Below are 25303 nucleotides of genomic sequence, written 5' to 3'. Positions count from 1 at the left end.
AACATTCCATTTGCCTTCCTAATTATTTGCTGTAACTGCATGTTAACTTTTTGTGATTCATTTACAAAGACACCCAGATCCCTCTGTACCATAGCATGCTGCAGTCACACTCCACTTAAATAATATTCTGCTTTTCTATTTTTCCCACCAAAGTGGACAACCTCACATTTTCCCACATTATACTCCATCTGCCAAATTTTTCCACACGCTTAACCTATCTGAAGGGGGACATTTGGAGACCCCTCAGGGATAAAATAAGTTCTCGAACATTATAAGTTCCAAGTTGCTAAGAATAAGAGTATTAGGTTTAGGATTGATAACTGTTGACACTAACGGCCACTAACAAAAATAGCGTTGAGACAACTGTTGACCACAAAGGAACCAGATGGGAATGATGTAAGGTTGAAAGCAGACATGTCTGCATCAAGGGTCAGGGTCGTAAAACTAGATGAGGAAAACATGTTGTTGAAAAAGGCACCGAGTGGGGCAACGGTCACTGCTGTAGCAGCAGAATGCGGGTGAACCGGTCGAATACTATATCGGTAATATGGACGGAGTACCAAGTGTAACGCGAAGGATAAATACCGCATGAATCTTTGTATCATTGGAGAAGTCTCCTGGCCTGACCAGTAGAGATTGTCACCCCACCGGTGTGAAAATAAAGACTGCTTGGCGATTGAACCGTAGACTTGAGGTGTCAAGTGATCATTTCAGTCATTCCACCTAACCTATCTATATCCATTTGCAGACTCTTTGTGTCCTCCTCACAACTTGCTTTCGTACCTATCTTTGTATCATCAGCAAATCTGGTTACTGTACACTCTGTCTCTTTATCCAATTCATTAACATAGATTGTAAATAGTTGAGGCCCCAGCATTGATCCCTGTGGCACACCACTCGTTACAGCTTGCGAACCTGAAAATGCCCCATTTATCCCGACTCTCTGTTTCTGGTTAGTTAGCCAATCCTCTATTCATGCTAATATCTCAGCTCCAACACTATGTAGTAACATTTGATGCAGCACCTTATCGAATATCCTTTTGGAAATCCAAATGCACTACATCTACTTGTCCCCCTTTATCCACCCTGCTTGTTACATCCTCAAAGAACTCTAATAAATTTGTCAGACACAATTTCCCTTTTGCTAAACCATGTTGACTCTGCCTGATTGCATTAGGATTTTTAAATGTTCTACTACTCCTTGCTTAATAATGGATTTCAACATTTTCCCAGTGACAGACGTTAAGCTAACTGGCTTATAGTTTCCTGCTTGTAGCTGTACTAGAACAGTTTGGCTAGGGGTGCAGTTAGTTCTCGAGCCCAAGTCTTCAGCACTATAGCAGGGATGTTGACAAGGCAGACTCTTTTGCAGTATCCAGTGCCTCCAGTTTATCACATGGAGTGAACTGAATTGGCTGAAGACTGGCATCTGTGATGGTAGGGACCTCAGGAGGAGGCCATGATGGACCATCCACTTTACACTTCTGGCTGAAAATGTTTCCAAACACTTCAGCCTGGTCTTGCACTCACTTACTGGGCTCAGACATCATTGAGGATGGGGATGTTCGTGGCACTTCCCCCTCTCATTAGCCATTAGTTGTTTAATTGTCCACCACCACTCACAACTGGATGTGGAAGGACTACAGAAGTTTGATCTGATCTGTTGGTTGTGAGATTGCTTAGCTCTGGCTGTAGCATGCTGTTTCTGCTGTTTAGCACGCATGTAGTCCTCTGTTGTAGCATCACCAGGTTGGCACCTCATTTTTAGATACACTTGGTGTTGTTCCTGGCATGTTTCCAACATTCCTTATTAAACCAGGATTGGGCCCAAGGTTTGATGGTAATGGCAGAGTTAGGGATTTTCCAGGCCATGATATTGCAGATTGTGGTGGAATACAATTCTGCTTCTGCTGATAACTCACAACGCCTCAATGGATACCCATATATGAGTTGCTGGATTTGTCCCATTTAGCACGGTGGTAGTGCCACACAACATGATGGAAGGTGTTGTAGTATAAGGGTCTGAAAGGGTTAATATTTGAGACAGTGAGAATAACACCTCCCACTGTGATGATGATGAAAGAATCACACATGTATTGGGCTTGAGAAGAAGCATCAGGAGAGGTAGCAACTAGACAGGCTTATGGAAAGTGTATATAGTCCATGTAAATATAATAAATGAGTTACTGTTAAGATTTACAACGACTCCAAGAATTCTGTTAACCAAGCTCAGCCTAGCATCTGAAATGCTTGCAACAACATGCAGCAGGTGTGGCAGAGCCTCATTATAATTAAACAGTTAACTCATATAAACAAAGCAATCAGAAGGCCCGTGAATTCCCTGTGTAGAATAGAACATTGTGCATTTAGCAATCCACATTCTAGAGATTTGGGCAAATGATTTATTTGATTTATGCAGTTTTATTGATCAATTTGTTTTAAAGGATCATCACAATATTGAGCCTGAATTTGTTAAATGCAATGGGCAGAAGGAAAGGAGCTTAGGATCAGATCTGTATGATGAGTCTGACAGATCGCTTTAAATCATCACTTCTAATGATTATTTCCATCGTTGCGCTCAACTTTTTCTTCTTTCATTTTTGGCTACAGTTTCTTTGGAACAGCTCAAAGTTCATCCTCTCCTGGAAAAAAAAGAGTAAGACCAGTCACATCACAGCCCATTACAGGCCAGTGCCACAATGCAACCTCTTTCTGTTCTGTCCCATCCTCCCCTCTATCTCTGTCCTTTTAACAATATTTAGCCCTCATCTCATGAAAGGCACAAACTCTCAGATTTCTACCTCCATTTCTTCCCTTGAACACCTGTGGTCTCACTTCAGCCACCAGCAGAGCTTTAGTTGATGACTGAGAGTTCGACCATGTCCAACCCCATGAAACTGAAGTGACCAGGAGGTAGAGCTACTCCAAGCTGGAACAGAGATACAAAGGAACATTTCCTGTACCTTCTGGGACTAAGTCACTGTACTCCTCAGCTCACACTCATTTCAAGTGTACCCAGAAACTTGTTCAGTGCCACAATTGCTGCTTTATTCCATGATTTATCTTGTACTGCACCCATACTATACCCAGTGCTGTACCTCTGCTGTATCCACTGCCGTACCTGTGCTATACTCAGTGCTACTCCCAGTATTGTTCATGTGATGTACCCAGTGCCATGCCCATGCTGTACTTTGTGCTGTACCCTGTATGAGTGCTGTGCCCACCTTAACAAGGAGTTGCGTTCATGAGGTCCTCTGTTCCCGATGCAATCCCTGTCAGAGCAAGATCCTTGTTCAGAAAGAAAACATATCAATTAATCGTATAATGATCAGAAACATGGTGTGACAAAAATGAAGCATTTTTGTCTATTTAAGCTCTTAGTGTTTCTCTAATTCAGTTACACAATATTCAATCTGGAGTTAAAAAGCAGCAGTTCTTATAATCAGGACCCTGAGAAACTTCATACAAATGTTGCAATAATTTCTTTCAAGGATTGAGGAAACGTCTGAAACAAACAAATTCAAAACACAAACCAATGATGTGATATTTTCTGTTATTGGTCCGACTGAACCAGTGTTGATAGCACTGATCCCTGAGACACCCCACTCAGTACATCATCCAGCACCGATCCCGAAGACAACCCACTCAGTACAGCATCCAGCACCGATCCCTGAGACACCCCACTCAGTACATCATCCAGCACCGATCCCTGAGACACCCCTCAGTACAGCATCCAGCACCGATCCCCGAGACACCCCACTCAGTACATCATCCAGCACCAATTCCTGAGTCACCCCACTCAGTACATCATCCAGCACCAATTCCTGAGTCACCCCACTCAGTACATCATCCAGTACTGATCCCTGAGACACCTCGCTCAGTACATCATCCAGTACTGATCCCTGAGACACCTCGCTCAGTACATCATCCAGCGCCGATTCCTGAGACACCTCACTCAGGACATCATCCAGCACCGATCCCCGAGACACCCCACTCAGTACAGCATCCAGCACCGATCCCCGGGACACCCCACTCAGTACAGCATCCAGCACCGATCCCCGAGACACCCCACTCAGTACAGCATCCAGCACCGATCCCCGAGACACCCCACTCAGTACAGCATCCAGCACCGATCCCCGAGACACCCCACTCAGTACATCATCCAGCACCGATCCCCGAGACACCCCACTCAGTACATCATCCAGCACCGATCCCCGAGACACCCCACTCAGTACAGCATCCAGCACTGATCCCCGAGACACCCCAGTCAGTACAGCATCCAGCACCGATCCCCGAGACACCCCACTCAGTACATCATAGAGCACCAATTCCTGAGTCACCCCACTCAGTACATCATCCAGTACTGATCCCTGAGACACGCCCCTCAGTACATCATCCAGCACTGATCACCCCACTCAGTACATCATCCAGCGCCGATTCCTGAGACACCCCACTCAGTACACCTCCCCAGCACTGATCCCTGGGGTACGCAGTTTGTAATATACTATGCCATTTCAGTCTAATATCTAGGAAGTGAATAAGGGATGACACTATGACTCACCTGGAAAAAGATGTCCAGGTTGGCTCTCCATGAAATACATTCACCTGTTAGAATGGACACACAGTTAGGAGCATGTCTACAACCGCAATCAAACATCAATACTTTGTAATGGTCACTGAAATCCAGTGGACAACAGGAATCCAGAAAGCCAGTTGGTGAAGGATAGTACTGGAACCAATCTTTACTCAGTCTTACATTTATTTTCAGAGTGAAACATTACAAGTATACACCATTAACTCCACCACACCACAGTTTAAATTTTTGTCTCGAGATCTGTGCTCAAGTGAAACTCCAATTATTGCCTTCCACCTGCATATAATAAAGCACAATTGATATACAATTAACAGAGTCTGGGATGATAAAAGGCCTGAATTATCTTCATCATCCAAATTGCAGAGTAACAATTGGACCTCAATGATTCCACATCACATAAGATTCAGATGAACTGATTTTAAATACATTCTCTTCTCACTGTCTCTCATTTCTTTTACTTCTCTCTCTCTCCTTTCTTTTTTTCCTCTCTCTCTTTCTGTTTTAAATTGATTGTAAATGCATGTGGAATAGCCGCACAATGAGCTGGATCTGTAGAACAGCTGAGGTAACTAAGTGTCTGGTGCTGCATTGTACAGTCTTAGTGAACGAGTAATCCCTTTGTTATCAGAAATTAAATTTGTTCATCAATCTGGTCACTTCTCTATGTCAGAGTGCCTAACAGACTGGAGTCTGATCGAGATGTTCAGAAGGGCTAGATAAAATATAACAGATTCCCAGAAGTGAGTCAAAGGTGATAATCCAATCAAAGAATTTGGGTGATTTATATGAAGAACAACAAATTTCCCTGGAGTGAGTCACAGGCTAGAATCTAATTGAGGAGTTCAGGATGTTTATATGGAGAACAGCAGATACCTGGGAATGAGTTAAAGGCTGGAAACTAATTGAGCCATTGGGGGTTGTTTATTTTTAGAAGAAAAATATCTGGGAATGAGTTACAGGCTAGATTCTAATCAAAGGGTTCAGGTAGTTAACATAATGGCAAAAAGTACCTGGGAGTGAGTTACAGGCTAGAATCTAATTGAGGAGTTCATTAGGTTTATATATTGAATAACAAATACCTGGCAGTCAACTATAGGCTGAAATCGAGGCAAGACATTTGTGTTGTTTACATATAGATCCCCAGGAGTGAGCTACAGACTGGAATCCAATCCATAGCTTCAGGCAGTTTAGGTACAGAATAACAGTGTTCGGGGTCTTAGTTATGCCTGTGTGGAGTTTGCAAGTTCTCCCTGTGGTTGCGTGGGTTTTCTCCGGGTGCTCCGGTTTCCTCCCACAAGCCAAAAGACTTGCAGGTTGGTAGGTAAATTGACCATTATAAAATTGTCACTAGTATAAGTAGGTGGTAGGGAAATATAGGGACAGGTGGGGATGTTTGGTAGGAATATGGGATTAGTATAAATGGGTGGTTGATGGTCGGCACAGACTCGGTGGGCCGAAGGGCCTGTTTCAGTGCTGTATCTCTAATCTAATCTAATCTAATCATAATAGATACCTGGGAGTGAGTTGCAGTATGGAATCTAGTCCATGGGTTTGGGTGCTTTACAGAATGAAGAACAGATGTTGGGGAGTGAATTACTGAATAGAATAAGATCAAAGGGTTTGAAATAACAACACATACTCGGCAGTGAGTTACAAACTGGAATCTAATTGAGGGGTTTGGGAGTATGATCAGACAAAGTTAACGTGATTTTACGAAAGGAAAATCGTGTTTGGCAAAATTATTAGAGTTTTTTTGAGGATGTAACTCTCTTTCTCTTTTGGGCCTCCTTATCTCGAGAGACAATGGATACGCGCCTGGAGGTGGTCAGTCCAGGAACTGCCGGAAACATGCCAAAGGTGACACATGACCGCCTACGGGGTTCCGCTCCGGATTTTCTGTTAGGGTTTACTCCCTTAGCCTTGGTCTCTCCCGAGACGCCCACAAGGCAGTGGGGTTGTTGGGGCCACTACACAGGTGTAGGATGGTGCCGGTGGGAGGAGGGGATGCAAGGGGGAGGGGTAGAGGGAGGGGGTGGGGGGGGGGTGCAGGGGAAGGGGGTGCGGGGTGAAGATGGTGCGGGGGGGGCGGGCTGGGACGGGGTTGTGAGGGGGTGAGCTGAGAGGGTGGAGCAGGGAAGGGGGGTAAAGGGGGGGGGGAGGGGGGGTGGAATCTGGTGCAGGTAATAAGCCATTTCCTCAGTGCCCACCATCGACGTCCGGAAAGCTCATCCACGTCCTTCGGGAGGTGAAGCATCATTTGGCAGACTTAGAGGTGGTTACATTTGCTAAGGGTTTTTTGCAGTGGTTTAAATAAAGGCATGCAGCATTGCCGACAGTGCGCTGCAGATGCTCTCCGAGCCATCTCCCGCGGGCGCTTTGAAGTTGCGGCCGGGGGGGCCGTTCGTGGATGTTTTGGGTGTTCGGGGCACCTTTTCACAGGACTTCTCTCGGGTCCCGCAGCTCCTTCTTCACCTCAATGGACTTACCGCATGCCGTGGCTGCAGACACTCTGGACTGTGAAGACAGCAGGATCGGAGATTGAAGTATCGGCAGCTGTTCTCGTCAGTTTCATCCGGATCAATTTCATTGAGAAAACAAAGAGCAGGTGTGGCTGGGGCAGGGCAGTGGGCCCAGGTAACATACACTGATTGGATAGATAAAGGGGGAACCAGTAGATGTAGTATACTTTGATTTCCAAAAGGCATTTGATAAGGTGCCACACAAAAAGTTAATATTCAAGATAAGGCCTCATGGAGTTGGGGGTAATATATTAGCATGGATAGAAGATAGGTTATTGGACAGGAAGCAAAGAATAGGGATAAATGTCAAGTTGGAAGGCTGTGACTAGTGGATTGCCGCAAGGATCAGTGCTGGGCCTCAGCTATTTACAGTCTATATTAAGAGACCGAGAGTAATGTATCAAAGTTTGTTGACAGTCGAAAGCTAGGTGGAAATTTAAACTGTGAGGAAGACACAAAGAGGCTGCAGAGCGACATAGACAGGTTAAGTGAGCGGGCAACAACGTGGTAAATGGAGTATAGTGTGGGGAAGTGTGAAGTTATTTGCTTTGGTAGTAAGAATAGAAAAGCAGAATATTTTTTTAAAAGGCGTGAAACTTGTAAATGTTGATGTTCAGAGGGACCTGGGTGTACTCGTACAAGGAACGCAGAAAATTAGCATGCAGGTACAGCAAGCAATTAGGAAGGCAAATGGCATGTTGGTCTTCTAGGAATCTAGAACATGGGGGAATAGCCTCAGGATAAGGGGCTGATCATTTAGGACTGACGAGGAGAAATTTCTTCACTCAAAGAGTTGTGAATCTTTGAAATTCTCAACCCCAGAGGGTTGTGGATGCTCCATTGTTGAATAAGTCTAAGGCTGAAATAGACAGACAGATTTTTGGACTCTCAGGAAATCAAGGGATATGGGGAGGTGGCAGGAAAGTGGAGTTGAGGCCGAGGATCAGCCATGATCGCATTGAATGGCAGAGCAGGCTCGACGGCCCTATTTCTTATGTTCTTATGGGAGATTTATGCAAAAAATAAAAGTTGCCTTGGAGTGAGTTACAGGTTACAATTTAATCAGGTGGTTTAAGTGTTTTTTTAAGCAGAATAACATCCCTGGAAGTGAGTTACAATCTATTTGAGTTCAAGTGGTTTATACATAGAGTAACAGATAGCAGGGGTAGGGGGGTGAATTGCAGGATATTTTTTCTTTATTTGTTTCATGGAGTGTGGGCATCACTGGCAACACTGGCTATGCCAGCATTTGTTGCCCATCCCTAATTGCCCTTGAGAAAGTGGTTTTGAGCTGCCTTCTTGAACTGCTGCAGTCCATCTGCTGTGGGTACCCTCAGAGTACGGTTAGAGGGGGAGTTCGAGGCGATGCCGGGTGTTCTTTATTCCTTTTCAACTTTTGTGTAACAGTTTTGTACAACTTAATGTCTTGCTAGGTCATTTCAGAGAGCAACTACATTGCTGTGGGTCTGAAGTCACGTGTCGGCCAGACCAAGTAAAGGCGGCAGATTTCCTTCCCTAAAGGACATTAGTGAACCAGATGGGTTTTTAGGACAATCGATGGTAGTTTCATGGTAACCATTACTGAGACTAGCTTTCAATTCCGGATTTATTAATTAATTGAATTTAAATTCCACCAGCTACCATGATGGGATTTGAACACCAAGTATTAGCCCGGGTCTCTGGATTACTAGTCCAATGACATTACCACGCACCACCATCTGCTGTCTTTGACATGCTTGACAACATCATCCTCCTCCCAACTGTTGTCCAGCTGGGTCGGATTGCTCTCACCTTTTTCCATTATTATCTATCTAATCGTAGCCAGAGAATCACCTGCAGCGGCTTCTCTTCCAGCTCCCACACTGTTATTCTGGGGTCCTCAAGGATCGATCCTTGGCCCCTCCTATTTCTCGTCTACGTGCTGTTCCGAAGCGACATCATCCAAAAGCATAATGTCAGTTTCCACATGTACACTGATGACACCCAGCTCTACCTCACCACCATTTCCCTCGACCCCTCCACTGTCTCTAAATTTCAGATTGCTTGACCGACATCTGGTACTAGATGAGTAAAAATTTCCTCTGACAAAATATTGGGAAGATAGAAACCAATATTTTCAGTCCCCATGAAAAACTCTGTTGCCTAGCCACAGACTCCATCCCTCTCCTAGACAACTGCCTGAGGCTGAACCAGACTGTTCACAAACTTGGTGTCAAATTTGACCCGGCAATGAGTTTCTGAACATATATCTGTGCACCTCTATAACATTGTCCAACTCTGCCCCTGCCTCAGCTCATCTGCTGCTGAAATCCTCATTCATGCCTTTGTTACCTCTAGACTTGACTATTCCAACACACCACTGGCTGGCCTTCCACATTCTACCCTCCATAAACTTGATGTTATCCAGAACTCTGCTGCCCAGATCTTAACTCGCACCAAGTCCCGTTCACCCATCACCCCTGTGCTTGCTGGCCTTTGTGGCTCCCAGTTCAGCAAACCTCCATTTTAAAAATTCTCATCCTTCAAATCCCTCCATGGCCTTTCCCCTTCCTATCTCTGGAATCTCCTCCAGCCCACAGCCTTCCGAGATGTCTGCACACTGCTAATTCTGGTTTCTCGAGCAACCCCAATATAATTTGCTGCACTATTGGCAGTTGTGCCTTCAGCTTCCAAGGCCCTAAGTTTTGGACATGAACAAAATACTGTGGATGATGGAAATCTGAAATGAAAACACAAAATGCTGGAAATCAGCAGGTCAGGCAGCATCTGTGGAGAGAGAAACTGAGTTAACGTTTCAGGTTGATGACTTTGATCAGAACTGGGAAAAGTTTAAAAATGTAATAATTTTAAGCAAGTGAAAGGGGAGGAGGGTGGAAAAAACAGAAAGGAAGTTCTGTGAAAGGGTTGAAGACAGCAGAGATTAAATGACAAGAGGGTTCGTGGTGCAGGGCCAAAGGGAGTGGTAATGGGACAAGTAAAGGTGCAAAAGATGTATCGAAAGGAGACCAAATAAGGATTTGGTGACCGCTTCATGAATCACCTCCGTTGAGTCGGCAAGCATGACCCCCGAACTTCCAGTCACCTGTCATTTTAATTCTCTATCTTGCTCTCACGCTGACCTCTCTGTTCTTGGCCTCCTGCAGTGTTCCAAAGAATAGAACCTTATCTTTCCATTAGGCACTGTACAGTCTTCTGGACTCAACACTGAGTTCAACAATTTCAGACTGTAACCTCTGTCCCCATTTTGCTTCATTTTTCTTTGCAGGTTTTGGTTTTACTCTTGTTTTTGCTTTCAGAAGGCAGCTGTTCCGCCATACACATCTCCTGGAGAGACATCTTTTGTTTCTTTACTTGTCTCATTATCACTCCTTTGACTTTGCGCCACCAATTCTTGTGTCATTTAATCTTTTCTGTCTTCTACTCTATCACGGACCTTACCTTTTTTCTTTTTCCACCCTCCCCCATTCACTTGTTTAAAAATCTAATACATTTCTAACTTTTCCCAGTTCTAATGAAAGGAGATCAGCTTGAAACATTAACTCTGTTTTTCACTCAATAGATGCTGTCTGACTTGCTGAGTATTTCCAGCATTTTCTGTTTTTATTTTTATCCCTTAGCTCTGGAATTCCCTCCCTAAACCTCTCTGCCTTGCTACTTCTCTTTCCTCCTTTAAGACACTCCTTAAAACCTACCTCTTTGACCAAGCTTGTGCTCATCTGTCCTAGTATCTCTTTATGTGGCTCTGTGTCAAATTTTTGTTTGTTAACACTCCTTTGAAGTGGCTTGCGATTTTTGCTAAAGAAATAGTGCAGGAGAAATTAATGGGACTAAGTGGCAACAAATCCTCTGGACCTAACAACCTGCATCCTTGGGTTTGAAAAGATGTAGCTGCTGAGATAGTGGATGCATTGGATTTGATCTTCCAGAATTCCTTAGATTCTAAAATAATTCCCAAGGATTAGAGGGTAGCAAATGTAACACTGCTATTGAAGAAAGGAGGAAGAGAGAAAATGGGGAACTATGTGACAGTTACCCTAACATTAGTAGGCAAAATGCTAGAATCTATTATGAGAAACATGGTAACAGGGCACTTAGAAAATCATGTGATGAAGCAGTGTCAACATGGATTTATGAAAGTGAAATCATGCTCGACAAATCAGGCATCACATCTTCAACAGAATCCCAATGTACAAGGGCCTTCTGTCTTTTTGTGAACTTACCTTTACCTTCTTCTCTTTCTCTTTTGGGCCTCCTTATCTCGAGAGACAATGGATACGCGCCTGGAGGTGGTCAGTGGTTTGTATGGAGTGACCTCTCCATGGCGCATGCCTGGGCAAATTTATGGAGGTTGAGAGTTGCCCAGTCGTCAAAACCCCCCTCTCGGCCTTTCTGGTGGGGTCCAAAGGAGTGCAGGACACGACGTTTGGCACCAGTATGGCTGCAGGAACTGCCGGAAACATGCCAAAGGTGACACATGACCGCCTACGGGGTTCCGCTCCGGATTTTCTGTTAGGGTTTACTCCCTTAGCCTTGGTCTCTCCCGAGACGCCCACAAGGCAGTGGGGTTGTTGGGGCCACTACACAGGTGTAGGATGGTGCCGGTGGGAGGAGGGGATGCAAGGGGGAGGGGTAGAGGGAGGGGGTGGGGGGGGGGTGCAGGGGAAGGGGGTGCGGGGTGAAGATGGTGCGGGGGGGGCGGGCTGGGACGGGGTTGTGAGGGGGTGAGCTGAGAGGGTGGAGCAGGGAAGGGGGGTAAAGGGGGGGGGAAGGGGGGTAAAGGGGGGGGGGAGGGGGGGTGGAATCTGGTGCAGGTAATAAGCCATTTCCTCAGTGCCCACCATCGACGTCCGGAAAGCTCATCCACGTCCTTCGGGAGGTGAAGCATCATTTGGCAGACTTAGAGGTGGTTACATTTGCTAAGGGTTTTTTGCAGTGGTTTAAATAAAGGCATGCAGCATTGCCGACAGTGCGCTGCAGATGCTCTCCGAGCCATCTCCCGCGGGCGCTTTGAAGTTGCGGCCGGGGGGGCCGTTCGTGGATGTTTTGGGTGTTCGGGGCACCTTTTCACAGGACTTCTCTCGGGTCCCGCAGCTCCTTCTTCACCTCAATGGACTTACCGCATGCCGTGGCTGCAGACACTCTGGACTGTGAAGACAGCAGGATCGGAGATTGAAGTATCGGCAGCTGTTCTCGTCAGTTTCATCCGGATCAATTTCATTGAGAAAACAAAGAGCAGGTGTGGCTGGGGGAGGGCAGTGGGCCCAGGTAACATACACTAAACTAACTGTTAACTTTTAGATAGGGCTAAAATGAACTGATTTAAAGAGCCAGGGGAATTTAAACAGTTTAAGAGGGCAGATTGGGGGAGAAAACGTTAGGGATGGGAGCAGATGGCCATGGATAGAGTTGAACAGCAAGGGAGCTTCCTAGGGAGCTTCCAGCCCAGGAGCCATCTTGGAATACCTTTACCTTAGACTTGTCCAAACTTAACACTGCAACACTTCACCTTTCAGCACTGTGCAAATCCCCAGTCTGTGTCTTTCTCTGATTGAGGAAGTTTACATTACAGGAGAGGAGACAAGGGCACCAGCTGGTCGCAGAGAGAGGATGCCAAGCTTGGCTTTTAATAGTTGTTTGATTGTCAGAGGAATCCAGGTTGACCATTGCTATCACATTACAGACTGCGACCCCTCCCCATGTCTAACCTTTACCCTCTCTATAAGTCCTGGCTGTTTAAATAGAATTCCAAATCCCATGACCCAGCAGGTGAAAGTCCCCCCATTCTTCAGCCCTCAGGAGCTCATGATGTGCTTACCTTGTTCAGGCAGAAACATGATCATGTCCTCGGGAATCCCTTGTTTCAGCACAAACTCTTGGAACTGTTCATGAATTTCCTTCCTCATCTTCCGTGTCCTTCCTGTGAGATGAGCATTCAGTTAAATGTACAGAAATCAACCTCAGAGAGTGATGTGTGAAAGAGCTGATACAGAATCTCTTACCATACAGAGCCACTGACTTTGTCTTTCTTCCTTGCATCTGACTGTCGTAGATTAAAATAGCATACTCATTGTATTTGATGTGAACGATTTGAATACCAATCTCTATACCGCTGTCTGCAAAACAAACTCATTGGCTGTTTAATCACTTTCTTTGCCTGATTTAAAGTTCTCTCCTTTCTGTCCAGGAACTTGCCACTGCTGAGGATGCCAGTATGTCAGGTGGAATGGTGGTGGAGGGGGTGGGTGCCCGAGACAAGGCTCACATGATCTGCTGGTCAATTTACCCCTCCCTTTTGTGTTGGGAGGGTGTGAGGCCCACAGAAGGCTACCTCTCCCCATTGGCAGTGGCATGTGGCTTACATCAATGGCCCAAATCACCCTGAGACTGATACATGTCTGCACAGCAAGACAGTCAATACAATCACACAACATAGGGCTAACTGCACAGTCACTGTAAATGCTGATTGATTACAGGGGTGATGTATGGCTCCCACAACAGCTTGAAACACCACCCCCCCCCCCTCCCCCCACCCACTCCATCTCACCCTCAACTTTGGCACCTTGTTTCTGTGAGTCTGAACCAAGCTTTGCTCTATATCGAACCCTTAATGTACCTGTCCTGGGAGTATTTTTTCATTCATTCATGGGATGTGGGCGTCGCTGGCTAGGCCAGCATTTATTGCCCATCCCTAATTGTCCTTGAGAAGGTGGTGGTGAGCTGTCTTCTTGAACTGCTGCAGTCCATGTGAGGTAGAGACACCTACAGAGCTGTTAGGAAGGGAGTTCCAGGATTTTGACCCAGCGACAGTGAAGGAACGGTGACATAGTTCCAAGTCAGGATGGCGTGTGACTTGGAGGGGAATTTGCAGGTGGTGGTGTTCCCATGCATTTGCTGCCCTTGTCCTTCTAGTTGGTAGAGGTCGCAGGTTTGGAAGGTGCTGTCTAAGGAGCCATGATGCAATGCTGCAGTGCATCTTGTAGATGGTACACACTGCTGCCACTGTGTGTCGGTGGTGGAGGGAGTGAATGTTTGTGGATGGGATGCCAATCAAGTGGGCTGTTTTGTCCTGTGCTGGTGTCGAGCTTCTTGACTGTTGTTGAAGCTGCACCCATCCAGGCAAGTGGAGAGTATTCCATTATACTCCTGACTTGTGCCTTGTAGATGGTGGACAGGCTTTGGGGAGTCAGGAGGTGAGTTACTCGCCTCAGGATTCCTAGCCTCTGACCTGCTCTTGTAGCCACAGTATTTATATGACTTCTCCAGTTCAGTTTCTGGTCAATGGTAACCCCCCAGGATGTTGATAGTGGGGGATTCAGCGATGGTAATGCCATTGAATGTCAAGGGGGGATGGTTAGATTCTCTCTTGTTGGAGATGGTCATTGTCTGGCACTTGTGTGGCGAGAATGTTACTTGCCACTTATCAGCCCAAGCCTGGATATCGTCCAGGTCTTGCTGCATTTCAACACTGACTGCTTCAGTATTTGAGGACTCACGAATGGTGCTGAACATTGTGCAGTCATCAGTGAACATCCCCACTTCTGACCTTATGATTGAAGGAAGGTCATTGATGAAGCAGCTGAAGATGGTTGGGCCTAGGACACTACCCTGAGGAACTCCTGCAGTGTTGTTCTGGAGCTCAGATGATTGACCTCCAACAACCACAACCATTTTCCTTTGTGCTAGGTATGACTCCAACCAGCAGAGAGTTTTCCCCCTGATTCTCATTGACCTCAGTTTTGCTAGGGCTCCTTGATGCCATACTCGATCAAATGCTGCCTTGATGTCAGGGACAGTCACTCACCTCACATCTTGAGTTCAGCTCTTTTGTCCTTGTTTGAACCAAGGCTGTAATGAGGTCAGGAGCTGAGTGGCCCTGGCGGAACCCAAATTGAGCGTCAGTGAGCAACTTATTGCTAAGCAAGTGCCGCTTGATAGCACTGTTGATGACACCTTCCATCACTTTACTGATGATTGAGAGTAGACTGATGGGGCGGTAATTGGCCAGGTTGTATTTGTCCTGCTTGTTGTGTACAGGACATAACTGGGCAATTTTCCACATTGCAGGGTAGATGCCAGTGTTGTAGCTGCACTGGAACAGCTTGGCTAGGGGCGCGGCAAGTTCTGGAGCACAGGTCTTCAGTACTATTGCCGGAATGTTGTCAGGGCCCATAGCCTTTGCAGTATCCAGTGCCTTCAGTCATTTCTTGATATCAAGTGGAGTGAATCTAATTGGCTGAAGTCTGGCATCTGTGATGCTGGGGACTTCAGGAGGAGGCCGAGATGGATCATCAACTCGGCGCTTCTGGCTGAAGATTGTTGCAAATGCTTCAGCCTTATCTTTTGCACTGATGTGCTGGGCTCCCCCATCATTGAGGATGGGGATATTTGTGGAGCCACCTCCTCCAGTTAGTGGTTTAATTGTCCACCACCATTCATGGCTGGATGTGGCAGGACTACAGAGCTTAGAGCTGATCCGTTGGTTATGGGATCGCTTAGCTCTGTCTATCGCATCCTGCTTACACAGTTTGGCACGCAAGTTGTCCTGTGTTGTAGCTTCACCAGGTTGGCACCTCATTTTGAGGTATGCCTGGTGCCACTCCTGGCATGCCCTCCTGAACCAGGGTGGTCTCCTGGTTTGATGGTAACGGTAGAGTGGGTATTATGCCGGACCACGAGGTTATAGATTGTGGTTGAATACAATTCTGCTGCTGCTGATGGCCCACAGCGCCTCATGGATGCCCAGTTTTGCATTGCTAGATCTGTTTGAAATCTATCAAATTTGGCACGGTGGTAGTGCCACACAACACGATGGAGTGTATCCTCAATGTGAAGACAAGACTTCGTCTCCACAAGGACTGTGCGGTGGTCACTCCTACAATACTGTCCTGGACAGATGCATCTGTGGCAGGCAGATTGGTAAGGACAAGGTCAAGTATGTTTTTGCCTCTTGTTGGTCCCCTCACCACCTGCCACATACCCAGTCTCGCAGTTATATCCTTTCGGATTCAGTCAGCTCGGTCAGTAGTGGTGTTGCCGAGCCACTCTTGGTGATGGACATTGAAGTCCCCCACCCAGAGTACATTCTGCACCCTTGCCATCCTCAGTGCTGCCTCCAAGTGGTGATCAACATGGAAGAGTACTGATTCACCAGCTGAGGGAAGGTGGTTGGTGGTAATCAGCAGGGGTTTTCCTTGCCCATGTTTGAGCTGATGTCATGAGACCTCATGGGGTCCGGAGTCGATGTTGAGGAATCCCAGAGCAACTCCCTCCCGACTGGATACCACTGTGCCGCCACCTCTGCTGGGTCTGTCCTGCTGGTGGGGCAGGACATATCCAGGAATGGTGATGGCAATGTCTGGGAGAGCATAGAGGGAGCTTTACACATCCAATCAGCACACACAAAATTCAAACAGGGTGAAGGCATTGATATGAATTAGAAGGACCATCTTTCCTTGGCATTGTGAGTTGGATTGAGAACTATTGTTGGTCTCTCCTGATTGAACCTGGACTGGAACTGACCTGAGAGATCTACATACTCACAAGGGGAATAGCTATTTCACAAAAATATGTTTAGGCAGGGAATTTCAGAGTTCAGAAGGTACGGCCACCAGTGGTGGAGCAATTAAATCACGTGAGGCCAGAATTGAAGGAGCACAGAGATCTCGAAGACTTGCAGGACTGGAGGAGACTACAGTGATAGGGAGAGGCGAGACAATGGAGGGATTTGAAAATGAGGATGAGGATTTTAAAATTGGGGTGTTGTCAGACCAGGAGCCAATGTAAACAGCAAGCACAGGGATGATGGGTGAATGGGACTTGGAGTGAGTTAAAATACAGGCAGCAGAGTTTTGGTTGAGCACAAGTTTATGCAGAATGGAATATGGGAGGTCAGCCAGGTGAACACTGGAATAGTCAAATAAACCAGTCAAATGAGAAGTGCCAACCCTTTAGGAAGCATTTTTATGTTTATTTTTATGAAATATTTTGCCCTACCTGGAGGGGAGATATATTTGAAGCGTCCTTGTCTCCCCAGATACTGAATTTGTTCTGTCATGTTAGCACATGTTCCATTCCTAAGAATAAAATCAAACAGAGAGGTAGAAATCTTTACGAATTTTACCTATAGATTCATGCAGAATGAAGAGGGGTTCAGCACTGTGATGGCCTGCACTCAATCTGCACAGGTGTTAGACCCCGGGGCCCCTCTAAAACAGGTGTTAGATGCTTTAGACCCCCCTAAAACGGATATTAGAATCCGGAGACCCCCTAAAACAGGTGTTAGACCCTGGGGACCCCCTAATACAAGTATTCGAGTCCGGACCCCCTAAAACAGGTGTTAGACCCTAGGGAACCCCTAAAACAGGTGTTAGACCCTGGGGACCCCCTGAAACAGGTGTTAGACCCTGGGGACCCCCTAATACAGGAGTTAGATTCTGGGGACCCCCTAATACATGTGTTAGACCCTGGGGACCCCCTAAAACACGTGTTGGAACCTGGGGACCCCCTAATACAGTTGTTAGATTCTGGGGACCCCCTAATACAGGTGTTAGATTCTGGGGACCCCCTAATACATGTGTTAGAACCTGGGGACCCCCTAATACAGGTGTTAGACCCTGGGGACCCCCTGAAACAGGTGTCAGACCCCAGATCCCCCTAAAACGTGTTAGACCCTGGGGACCCCCTAAAACAGGCGTTAGACCCTGGGGACCCCCTAATACAGGTGTTAGATTCTGGGGATGCCATAATACATGTGTTAGAACCTGGGGACCCCCTAATACAGGTGTTAGACCCTGGGGACCCCCTAAAACAGGTGTTAGATTCTGGGGACGCCATAATACAGGTGTTAGAACCTGGGGACCCCCTAAAACAGGTGTTAGATTCTGGGGACCCCCTAATACAGGTGTTAGACCCTGGGGACCCCCTAAAGCAGGTGTTAGATTCTGGGGACCCCCTAAAGCAGGTGTTAGAGTCCGGACCCCCTAAAACAGGTGTTAGACCCTGGGGACCCCCGAATCCAGGAGTTAGATTCTGGGGACCCCCTAATACAGGTGTTAGAAACTGGGGACCCCCTAATGCAGGTGTTAGACCCTGGGGACCCCCTAAAGCAGGTGTTAGATTCTGGGGACCCCCTAAAGCAGGTGTTAGAGTCCGGACCCCCTAAAACAGGTGTTAGACCCTGGGGACCCCCGAATCCAGGAGTTAGATTCTGGGGACCCCCTAATACAGGTGTTAGAAACTGGGGACCCCCTAACACAGGTGTTAGATTCTGGGGACCCCCTAAAACACGTGTTGGAACCTGGGGACCCCCTAATACAGGTGTTAGATTCTGGGGACCCCCTAATACAGGTGTTAGATTCTGGGGACCCCCTAATACAGGTGTTAGATTCTGGGGACCCCCTAATACATGTGTTAGAACCTGGGGACCCACTAAAACAGGTGTTAGATTCTGGGGACGCCATAATACAGGTGTTAGAACCTGGGGACCCCCTAAAACAGGTGTTAGACCCTGGGGACCCCCTAAAACAGGTGTTAGACCCTGGGGACCCCCTAAAACAGGTGTTAGATTCTGGGGACCCCGTAATACAGGTGTTAGAACCTGGGGACCCCCTAAGACAAGTGTTAGACCCTGGGGACCCCCTAAAACAGGTGTTAGATTCTGGGGACCCCCTAAAACACGTGTTGGAACCTGGGGACCCCCTAATACAGTTGTTAGATTCTGGGGACCCCCTAATACAGGTGTTAGATTCTGGGGACCCCCTAATACATGTGTTAGAACCTGGGGACCCCCTAATACAGGTGTTAGACCCTGGGGACCCCCTGAAACAGGTGTCAGACCCCAGATCCCCCTAAAACGTGTTAGACCCTGGGGACCCCCTAAAACAGGCGTTAGACCCTGGGGACCCCCTAATACAGGTGTTAGATTCTGGGGATGCCATAATACATGTGTTAGAACCTGGGGACCCCCTAATACAGGTGTTAGACCCTGGGGACCCCCTAAAACAGGTGTTAGATTCTGGGGACGCCATAATACAGGTGTTAGAACCTGGGGACCCCCTAAAACAGGTGTTAGATTCTGGGGACCCCCTAATACAGGTGTTAGACCCTGGGGACCCCCTAAAGCAGGTGTTAGATTCTGGGGACCCCCTAAAGCAGGTGTTAGAGTCCGGACCCCCTAAAACAGGTGTTAGACCCTGGGGACCCCCGAATCCAGGAGTTAGATTCTGGGGACCCCCTAATACAGGTGTTAGAAACTGGGGACCCCCTAATGCAGGTGTTAGACCCTGGGGACCCCCTAAAGCAGGTGTTAGATTCTGGGGACCCCCTAAAGCAGGTGTTAGAGTCCGGACCCCCTAAAACAGGTGTTAGACCCTGGGGACCCCCGAATCCAGGAGTTAGATTCTGGGGACCCCCTAATACAGGTGTTAGAAACTGGGGACCCCCTAACACAGGTGTTAGATTCTGGGGACCCCCTAAAACACGTGTTGGAACCTGGGGACCCCCTAATACAGGTGTTAGATTCTGGGGACCCCCTAATACAGGTGTTAGATTCTGGGGACCCCCTAATACAGGTGTTAGATTCTGGGGACCCCCTAATACATGTGTTAGAACCTGGGGACCCACTAAAACAGGTGTTAGATTCTGGGGACGCCATAATACAGGTGTTAGAACCTGGGGACCCCCTAAAACAGGTGTTAGACCCTGGGGACCCCCTAAAACAGGTGTTAGACCCTGGGGACCCCCTAAAACAGGTGTTAGATTCTGGGGACCCCGTAATACAGGTGTTAGAACCTGGGGACCCCCTAAGACAAGTGTTAGACCCTGGGGACCCCCTAAAACAGGTGTTAGATTCTGGGGACGCCATAATACAGGTGTTAGACCCTGGGGACCCCCTAATACATGTGTTAGACCCTTGGGGACCCCATAAAACAGGTGTTAGACCCTGGGGACCCCCTAATACAGGTGTTAGACCCTGGTGACCCCCTACAACAGGTGCTAGACCCTGGGGACCCCTAAAAGAGGTATTAGAATCCGGGGGACCACCTTAAAAGAGGTATTAGAATCTGGGGAGCCCCTAAAAGAGGTGTTAGACCCCAGGGACCCCCTGAAACAGGTGTTAGACCCCGGGGACCCCCTGAAACAGGTGTTAGACCCCAGATCCCCCTAAAACGTGTTCGACCCTAGGGAACCCCTAAAACAGGTGTTAGACCCTGGGGACCCCCTGAAACAGGTGTCAGACCCCAGATCCCCCTAAAACGTGTTAGACCCTGGGGACCCCCTAAAACAGGCGTTAGATTCTGGGGACCCCCTAATACAGGTGTTAGATTCTGGGGACCCCCTAATACATGTGTTAGAACCTGGGGACCCCCTAATACAGGTGTTAGACCCTGGGGACCCCCTAAAACAGGTGTTAGATTCTGGGGACGCCATAATACAGGTGTTAGAACCTGGGGACCCCCTAAAACAGGTGTTAGATTCTGGGGACCCCCTAATACAGGTGTTAGATTCTGGGGACCCCCTAATGCAGGTGTTAGACCCTGGGGACCCCCTAAAGCAGGTGTTAGATTCTGGGGACCCCCTAAAGCAGGTGTTAGATTCTGGGGACCCCCTAATACAGGTGTTAGAACCTGGGGACCCCCTAATACAGGTGTTAGACCCTGGGGACCCCCTAAAACAGGTGTTAGATTCTGGGGACGCCATAATACAGGTGTTAGACCCTGGGGACCCCCTAATACATGTGTTAGACCCTGGGGACCCCCTAAAACAGGTGTTAGATTCTGGGGACCCCCTAATACAGGTGTTAGATTCTGGGGACCCCCTAATGCAGGTGTTAGACCCTGGGGACCCCCTAAAACAGGTGTTAGACCCTGGGGACCCCCTAAAACAGGTGTTAGATTCTGGGGACCCCCTAATACAGGTGTTAGACCCTGGTGACCCCCTACAACAGGTGCTAGACCCTGGGGACCCCCTAAAAGAGGTATTAGAATCCGGGGGACCACCCTAAAAGAGGTATTAGAATCTGGGGAGCCCTTAAAAGAGGTGTTAGACCCCAGGGACCCCCTGAAACAGGTGTTAGACCCCGGGGACCCCCTGAAACAGGTGTTAGACCCCAGATCCCCCTAAAACGTGTTAGACCCTAGGGAACCCCTAAAACAGGTGTTAGACCCTGGGGACCCCCTGAAACAGGTGTTAGACCCTGGGGACCCCCTAATACAGGAGTTAGATTCTGGGGACCCCCTAATACAGGTGTTAGAAACTGGGGACCCCCTAACACAGGTGTTAGATTCTGGGGACCCCCTAAAACACGTGTTGGAACCTGGGGACCCCCTAATACAGGTGTTAGATTCTGGGGACCCCCTAATACATGTGTTAGAACCTGGGGACCCCCTAAAACAGGTGTTAGATTCTGGGGACGCCATAATACAGGTGTTAGAACCTGGGGACCCCCTAAAACAGGTGTTAGACCCTGGGGACCCCCTAAAACAGGTGTTAGACCCTGGGGACCCCCTAAAACAGGTGTTAGATTCTGGGGACCCCGTAATACAGGTGTTAGAACCTGGGGACCCCCTAAGACAAGTGTTAGACCCTGGGGACCCCCTAAAACAGGTGTTAGATTCTGGGGACGCCATAATACAGGTGTTAGACCCTGGGGACCCCCTAATACATGTGTTAGACCCTGGGGACCCCATAAAACAGGTGTTAGACCCTGGGGACCCCCTAATACAGGTGTTAGACCCTGGTGACCCCCTACAACAGGTGCTAGACCCTGGGGACCCCTAAAAGAGGTATTAGAATCCGGGGGACCACCTTAAAAGAGGTATTAGAATCTGGGGAGCCCCTAAAAGAGGTGTTAGACCCCAGGGACCCCCTGAAACAGGTGTTAGACCCCGGGGACCCCCCTGAAACAGGTGTTAGACCCCAGATCCCCCTAAAACGTGTTCGACCCTAGGGAACCCCTAAAACAGGTGTTAGACCCTGGGGACCCCCTGAAACAGGTGTCAGACCCCAGATCCCCCTAAAACGTGTTCGACCCTAGGGAACCCCTAAAACAGGTGTTAGACCCCGGGGACCCCCTGAAACAGGTGTTAGACCCCAGATCCCCCTAAAACGTGTTCGACCCTAGGGAACCCCTAAAACAGGTGTTAGACCCTGGGGACCCCCTGAAACAGGTGTCAGACCCCAGATCCCCCTAAAACGTGTTAGACCCTGGGGACCCCCTAAAACAGGCGTTAGATTCTGGGGACGCCATAATACAGGTGTTAGACCCTGGGGACACCCTAATACATGTGTTAGACCCTGGGGACCCCCTGATACAGGTATTAGACCCTGGGGACCCCCTAAAACAGGTGTTAGACTCTGGGGACCCCCTGAAGCAGGTGTTAGACCCCAGATCCCCCTAAAACGTGTTAGACCCTGGGGACCCCCTAAAACAGGCGTTAGACCCTGGGGACCCCCTAATACAGGTGTTAGATTCTGGGGACGCCATAATACAGGTGTTAGACCCTGGGGACACCCTAATACATGTGTTAGACCCTGGGGACCCCCTGATACAGGTGTTAGACTCTGGGGACCCCCTGAAGCAGGTGTTAGACCCCAGATCCCCCTAAAACGTGTTAGACCCTGGGGACCCCCTAAAACAGGTGTTAGACCCTGGGGACCCCCTTAAACAGGTGTTAGACCCTGGGGACCCCCTAAAACAGGTGTTAGACCCCAGATCCCCCTAAAACGTGTTAGACCCTGGGGACCCCCTAAAACAGGTGTTAGACCCTGGGGACCCCCTAATACAGGTGTTAGATTCTGGGGACCCCCTAAAACAGGTGTTAGATTCTGGGGACCCCCTAAAACAGGTGTTAGACCCTGGGGACCCCCTAATACAGGTGTTAGACCCTGGTGACCCCCGAAAACAGGTGCTAGACCCTGGGGACCCCCTAAAAGAGGTATTAGAATCCGGGGGACCACCCTAAAAGAGGTAGAATCTGGGGAGCCCCTAAAAGAGGTGTTAGACCCCAGGGACCCCCTGAAACAGGTGTTAGACCCAGATCCCCCTAAAACGTGTTAGACCCTAGGGACCCCCTAAAACAGGTGTTAGACCCTGGGGACCCCCTGAAACAGGTGTTCGACCACAGATCCCCCTAAAACGTGTTAGACCCTAGGGACCCCCTGAAACAGGTGTTAGACCCCGGGAAGCCCCTAAAACAGGTGTTAGACCCTGGGGTCCCCCTGAAACAGGTGTTAGACCCCGGGAACTCCCCAAAACAGGTGTTAGACCCCGGGGACCCCCTAAAACAGGTGTTAGACCCCGGGGACCACCTAAAACAGGTCTTAGACCCCAGGTACCCCCTGAAACAGGTGTTAGACCCCAGGTACCCCCTGAAACAGGTGTTAGACCCCGGGGACCCCCTAAAACAGGTCTTCGACCCCAGGTACCCCGTGAAACAGGTGTTAGACCCAGGGACCCCCTAAAACAGGTGTTAGATACCAAATGCCCCATAAAATAGGTGTTAGACCCCAGGGACCCCCTAAAACAGGCGTTAAATCCTGGAGATCCCCTAAAACAGATGTTAGACCCGGGGACCCCTTGGAACTGGTGTTGGGCTTCTTCGGTGTTCTCCAGCGGCTTATCACTAGTTTTAAGGGGTGCCCAGGGGCCTATCACCTGGGTGAGTTGTTGCTGGACATGCTCTAGTGGGGATTTCAGGTTTGGATGCAGCCTAGCCAGTTTATATTTTCCACCTTGATTGGAGCTACGAGAAGGTACGTGCAGCCCATAAGACTCTTGACAGGTCACATGCAATTTCTATTCCAGGATTTGAAAAGTTAGAAACAAAAGAGGAACAGCTCCATCCCCCATTAACAAAGTTAGTGCTCCTGGAATTTGAGTGAGGTTCCAGAACATAGTATCTTCAACTCTGCAATCAGCCACCATAATCCCGCTTTGACACAAATTAAAACCTGCTCTGGGATTGGGTCCTGCTCCGGGATTGAGTCCTGCTCTGGGATTGAGTCCTGATCAAGAATTATCTCCCGTTCTGGGATTAACCCCTGCTCCATGATTAACTCCTGTTCTGGGAATAACCCCTGCTCACATGTCACTAAATTACTGTTCAGGCCTTTATCAGGCCCTGTTGCTCAAGGTACAGTCTCTTGCTATTCCTCTGATGTCATCGATCCTCTGGGGTTTCTTTTCCTGACCCTGGACAGTGAAGGTTGGTGGGGTATTCAACAAATGGGACGGGCATGAGTTGCACAGCCACTGACCCCTCACTGGTACTTTCCACTGATCCTGAATAGGGATCAGGCTCGGCTTTCCTGTCCATAACAAGAGCCACTGAAACTCCATCTAATGGTCTCTGGTTCCAGTCCACAGAGCTCACTATCAAACTGAACATCTCTCTCCATTGCAATCAAAATGTGAGTAAGGAGATCTTACCATTGACATAAAAGGAGGACATTGAATTTATTCTTTTCTTCAGTTGGTGATAGAACAAATTTGGTCATCTGCGTGGAACCCATCACTGTCTCAAACCAGAAACTATCACCAGCGGACCCAATGGAGAACCACGGTCCAAGAGTCTGAATGAAAACACAGGCTTAAAAACAACAACACAAGACACCTGGATACGGTGAAACCAATCACAGACTGAAGCCCTGACCATTAGAGCCCAGGATTTGAGAGTTGCTGTATTAATTACTGTCCCTAAACCCAGGAACCCAGAATTGTTGCAGTAATTTTGTTGCGTGGATTTTAACAAGGCTTTTGACAACGTCCCAAGTGACAGACTGGTTAGCAAAGTAAAAGCCCAAGAGATCCAAGGACAGTTGGCAAGTTGGATTCAAAATTGGTCTGGTAAGAACCAAAGAATAATGGTCAATGGGTGACTGGAAGGCTGATTCCTTTGTGGTTTCTCAGGGCTGAGTACTAAGTCCCTTGTTTTTCAATGATTTAGACTTAGATGTATAGGGCATAATTAAGAACTTTGCAGGTGATACAATAATTGTCTGTGTGATTGATAACGAAAAAGAAAGCTGTCGACTGCAGGACGATATCAATGGCCAAATGGGCAGAAAAGTGGCAAATGGAATTCAATCTGAAGAAGTGTGCGGTAATGCATTCTGGGAAGGCTAACAAGGCAAGGGAATACACAATAAGTGATAGAGTTCTGAAAAGTGTAGAGGAACAGAGGAACCTCGG

At 48.0% G+C, this 25303-nt stretch overlaps 1 protein-coding gene across 1 annotated transcript in view; it reads right to left on the bottom strand.

The window, feature by feature from the left end:
- Positions 1–2388: 2388 nt before the first annotated feature.
- The window catches only part of LOC137347821 (prostaglandin-H2 D-isomerase-like), a 115697-nt gene continuing 92782 nt past the window's right edge, over positions 2389–25303 (bottom strand). Inside the window, exons 3-9 of the mRNA XM_068012838.1 lie at positions 24542–24684; positions 17107–17186; positions 13113–13226; positions 12929–13030; positions 4562–4605; positions 3225–3288; positions 2389–2642 (exon numbers count right to left, since the gene is read on the bottom strand). Of these exons, the coding sequence (XP_067868939.1) occupies positions 3226–3288; positions 4562–4605; positions 12929–13030; positions 13113–13226; positions 17107–17186; positions 24542–24684 (546 nt within the window). The 3' untranslated portion in view covers positions 2389–2642; position 3225. The remainder of the gene's footprint in view (positions 2643–3224; positions 3289–4561; positions 4606–12928; positions 13031–13112; positions 13227–17106; positions 17187–24541; positions 24685–25303) is intronic.

The sequence above is a fragment of the Heterodontus francisci genome, chromosome 32 (genome assembly GCF_036365525.1).
Source record: "Heterodontus francisci isolate sHetFra1 chromosome 32, sHetFra1.hap1, whole genome shotgun sequence".
Lineage (NCBI taxonomy): Eukaryota > Metazoa > Chordata > Chondrichthyes > Heterodontiformes > Heterodontidae > Heterodontus > Heterodontus francisci.
The sequence above is the reverse complement of the archived record's forward strand: the minus strand, read 5'-3'. Positions and strand labels throughout refer to the sequence as shown.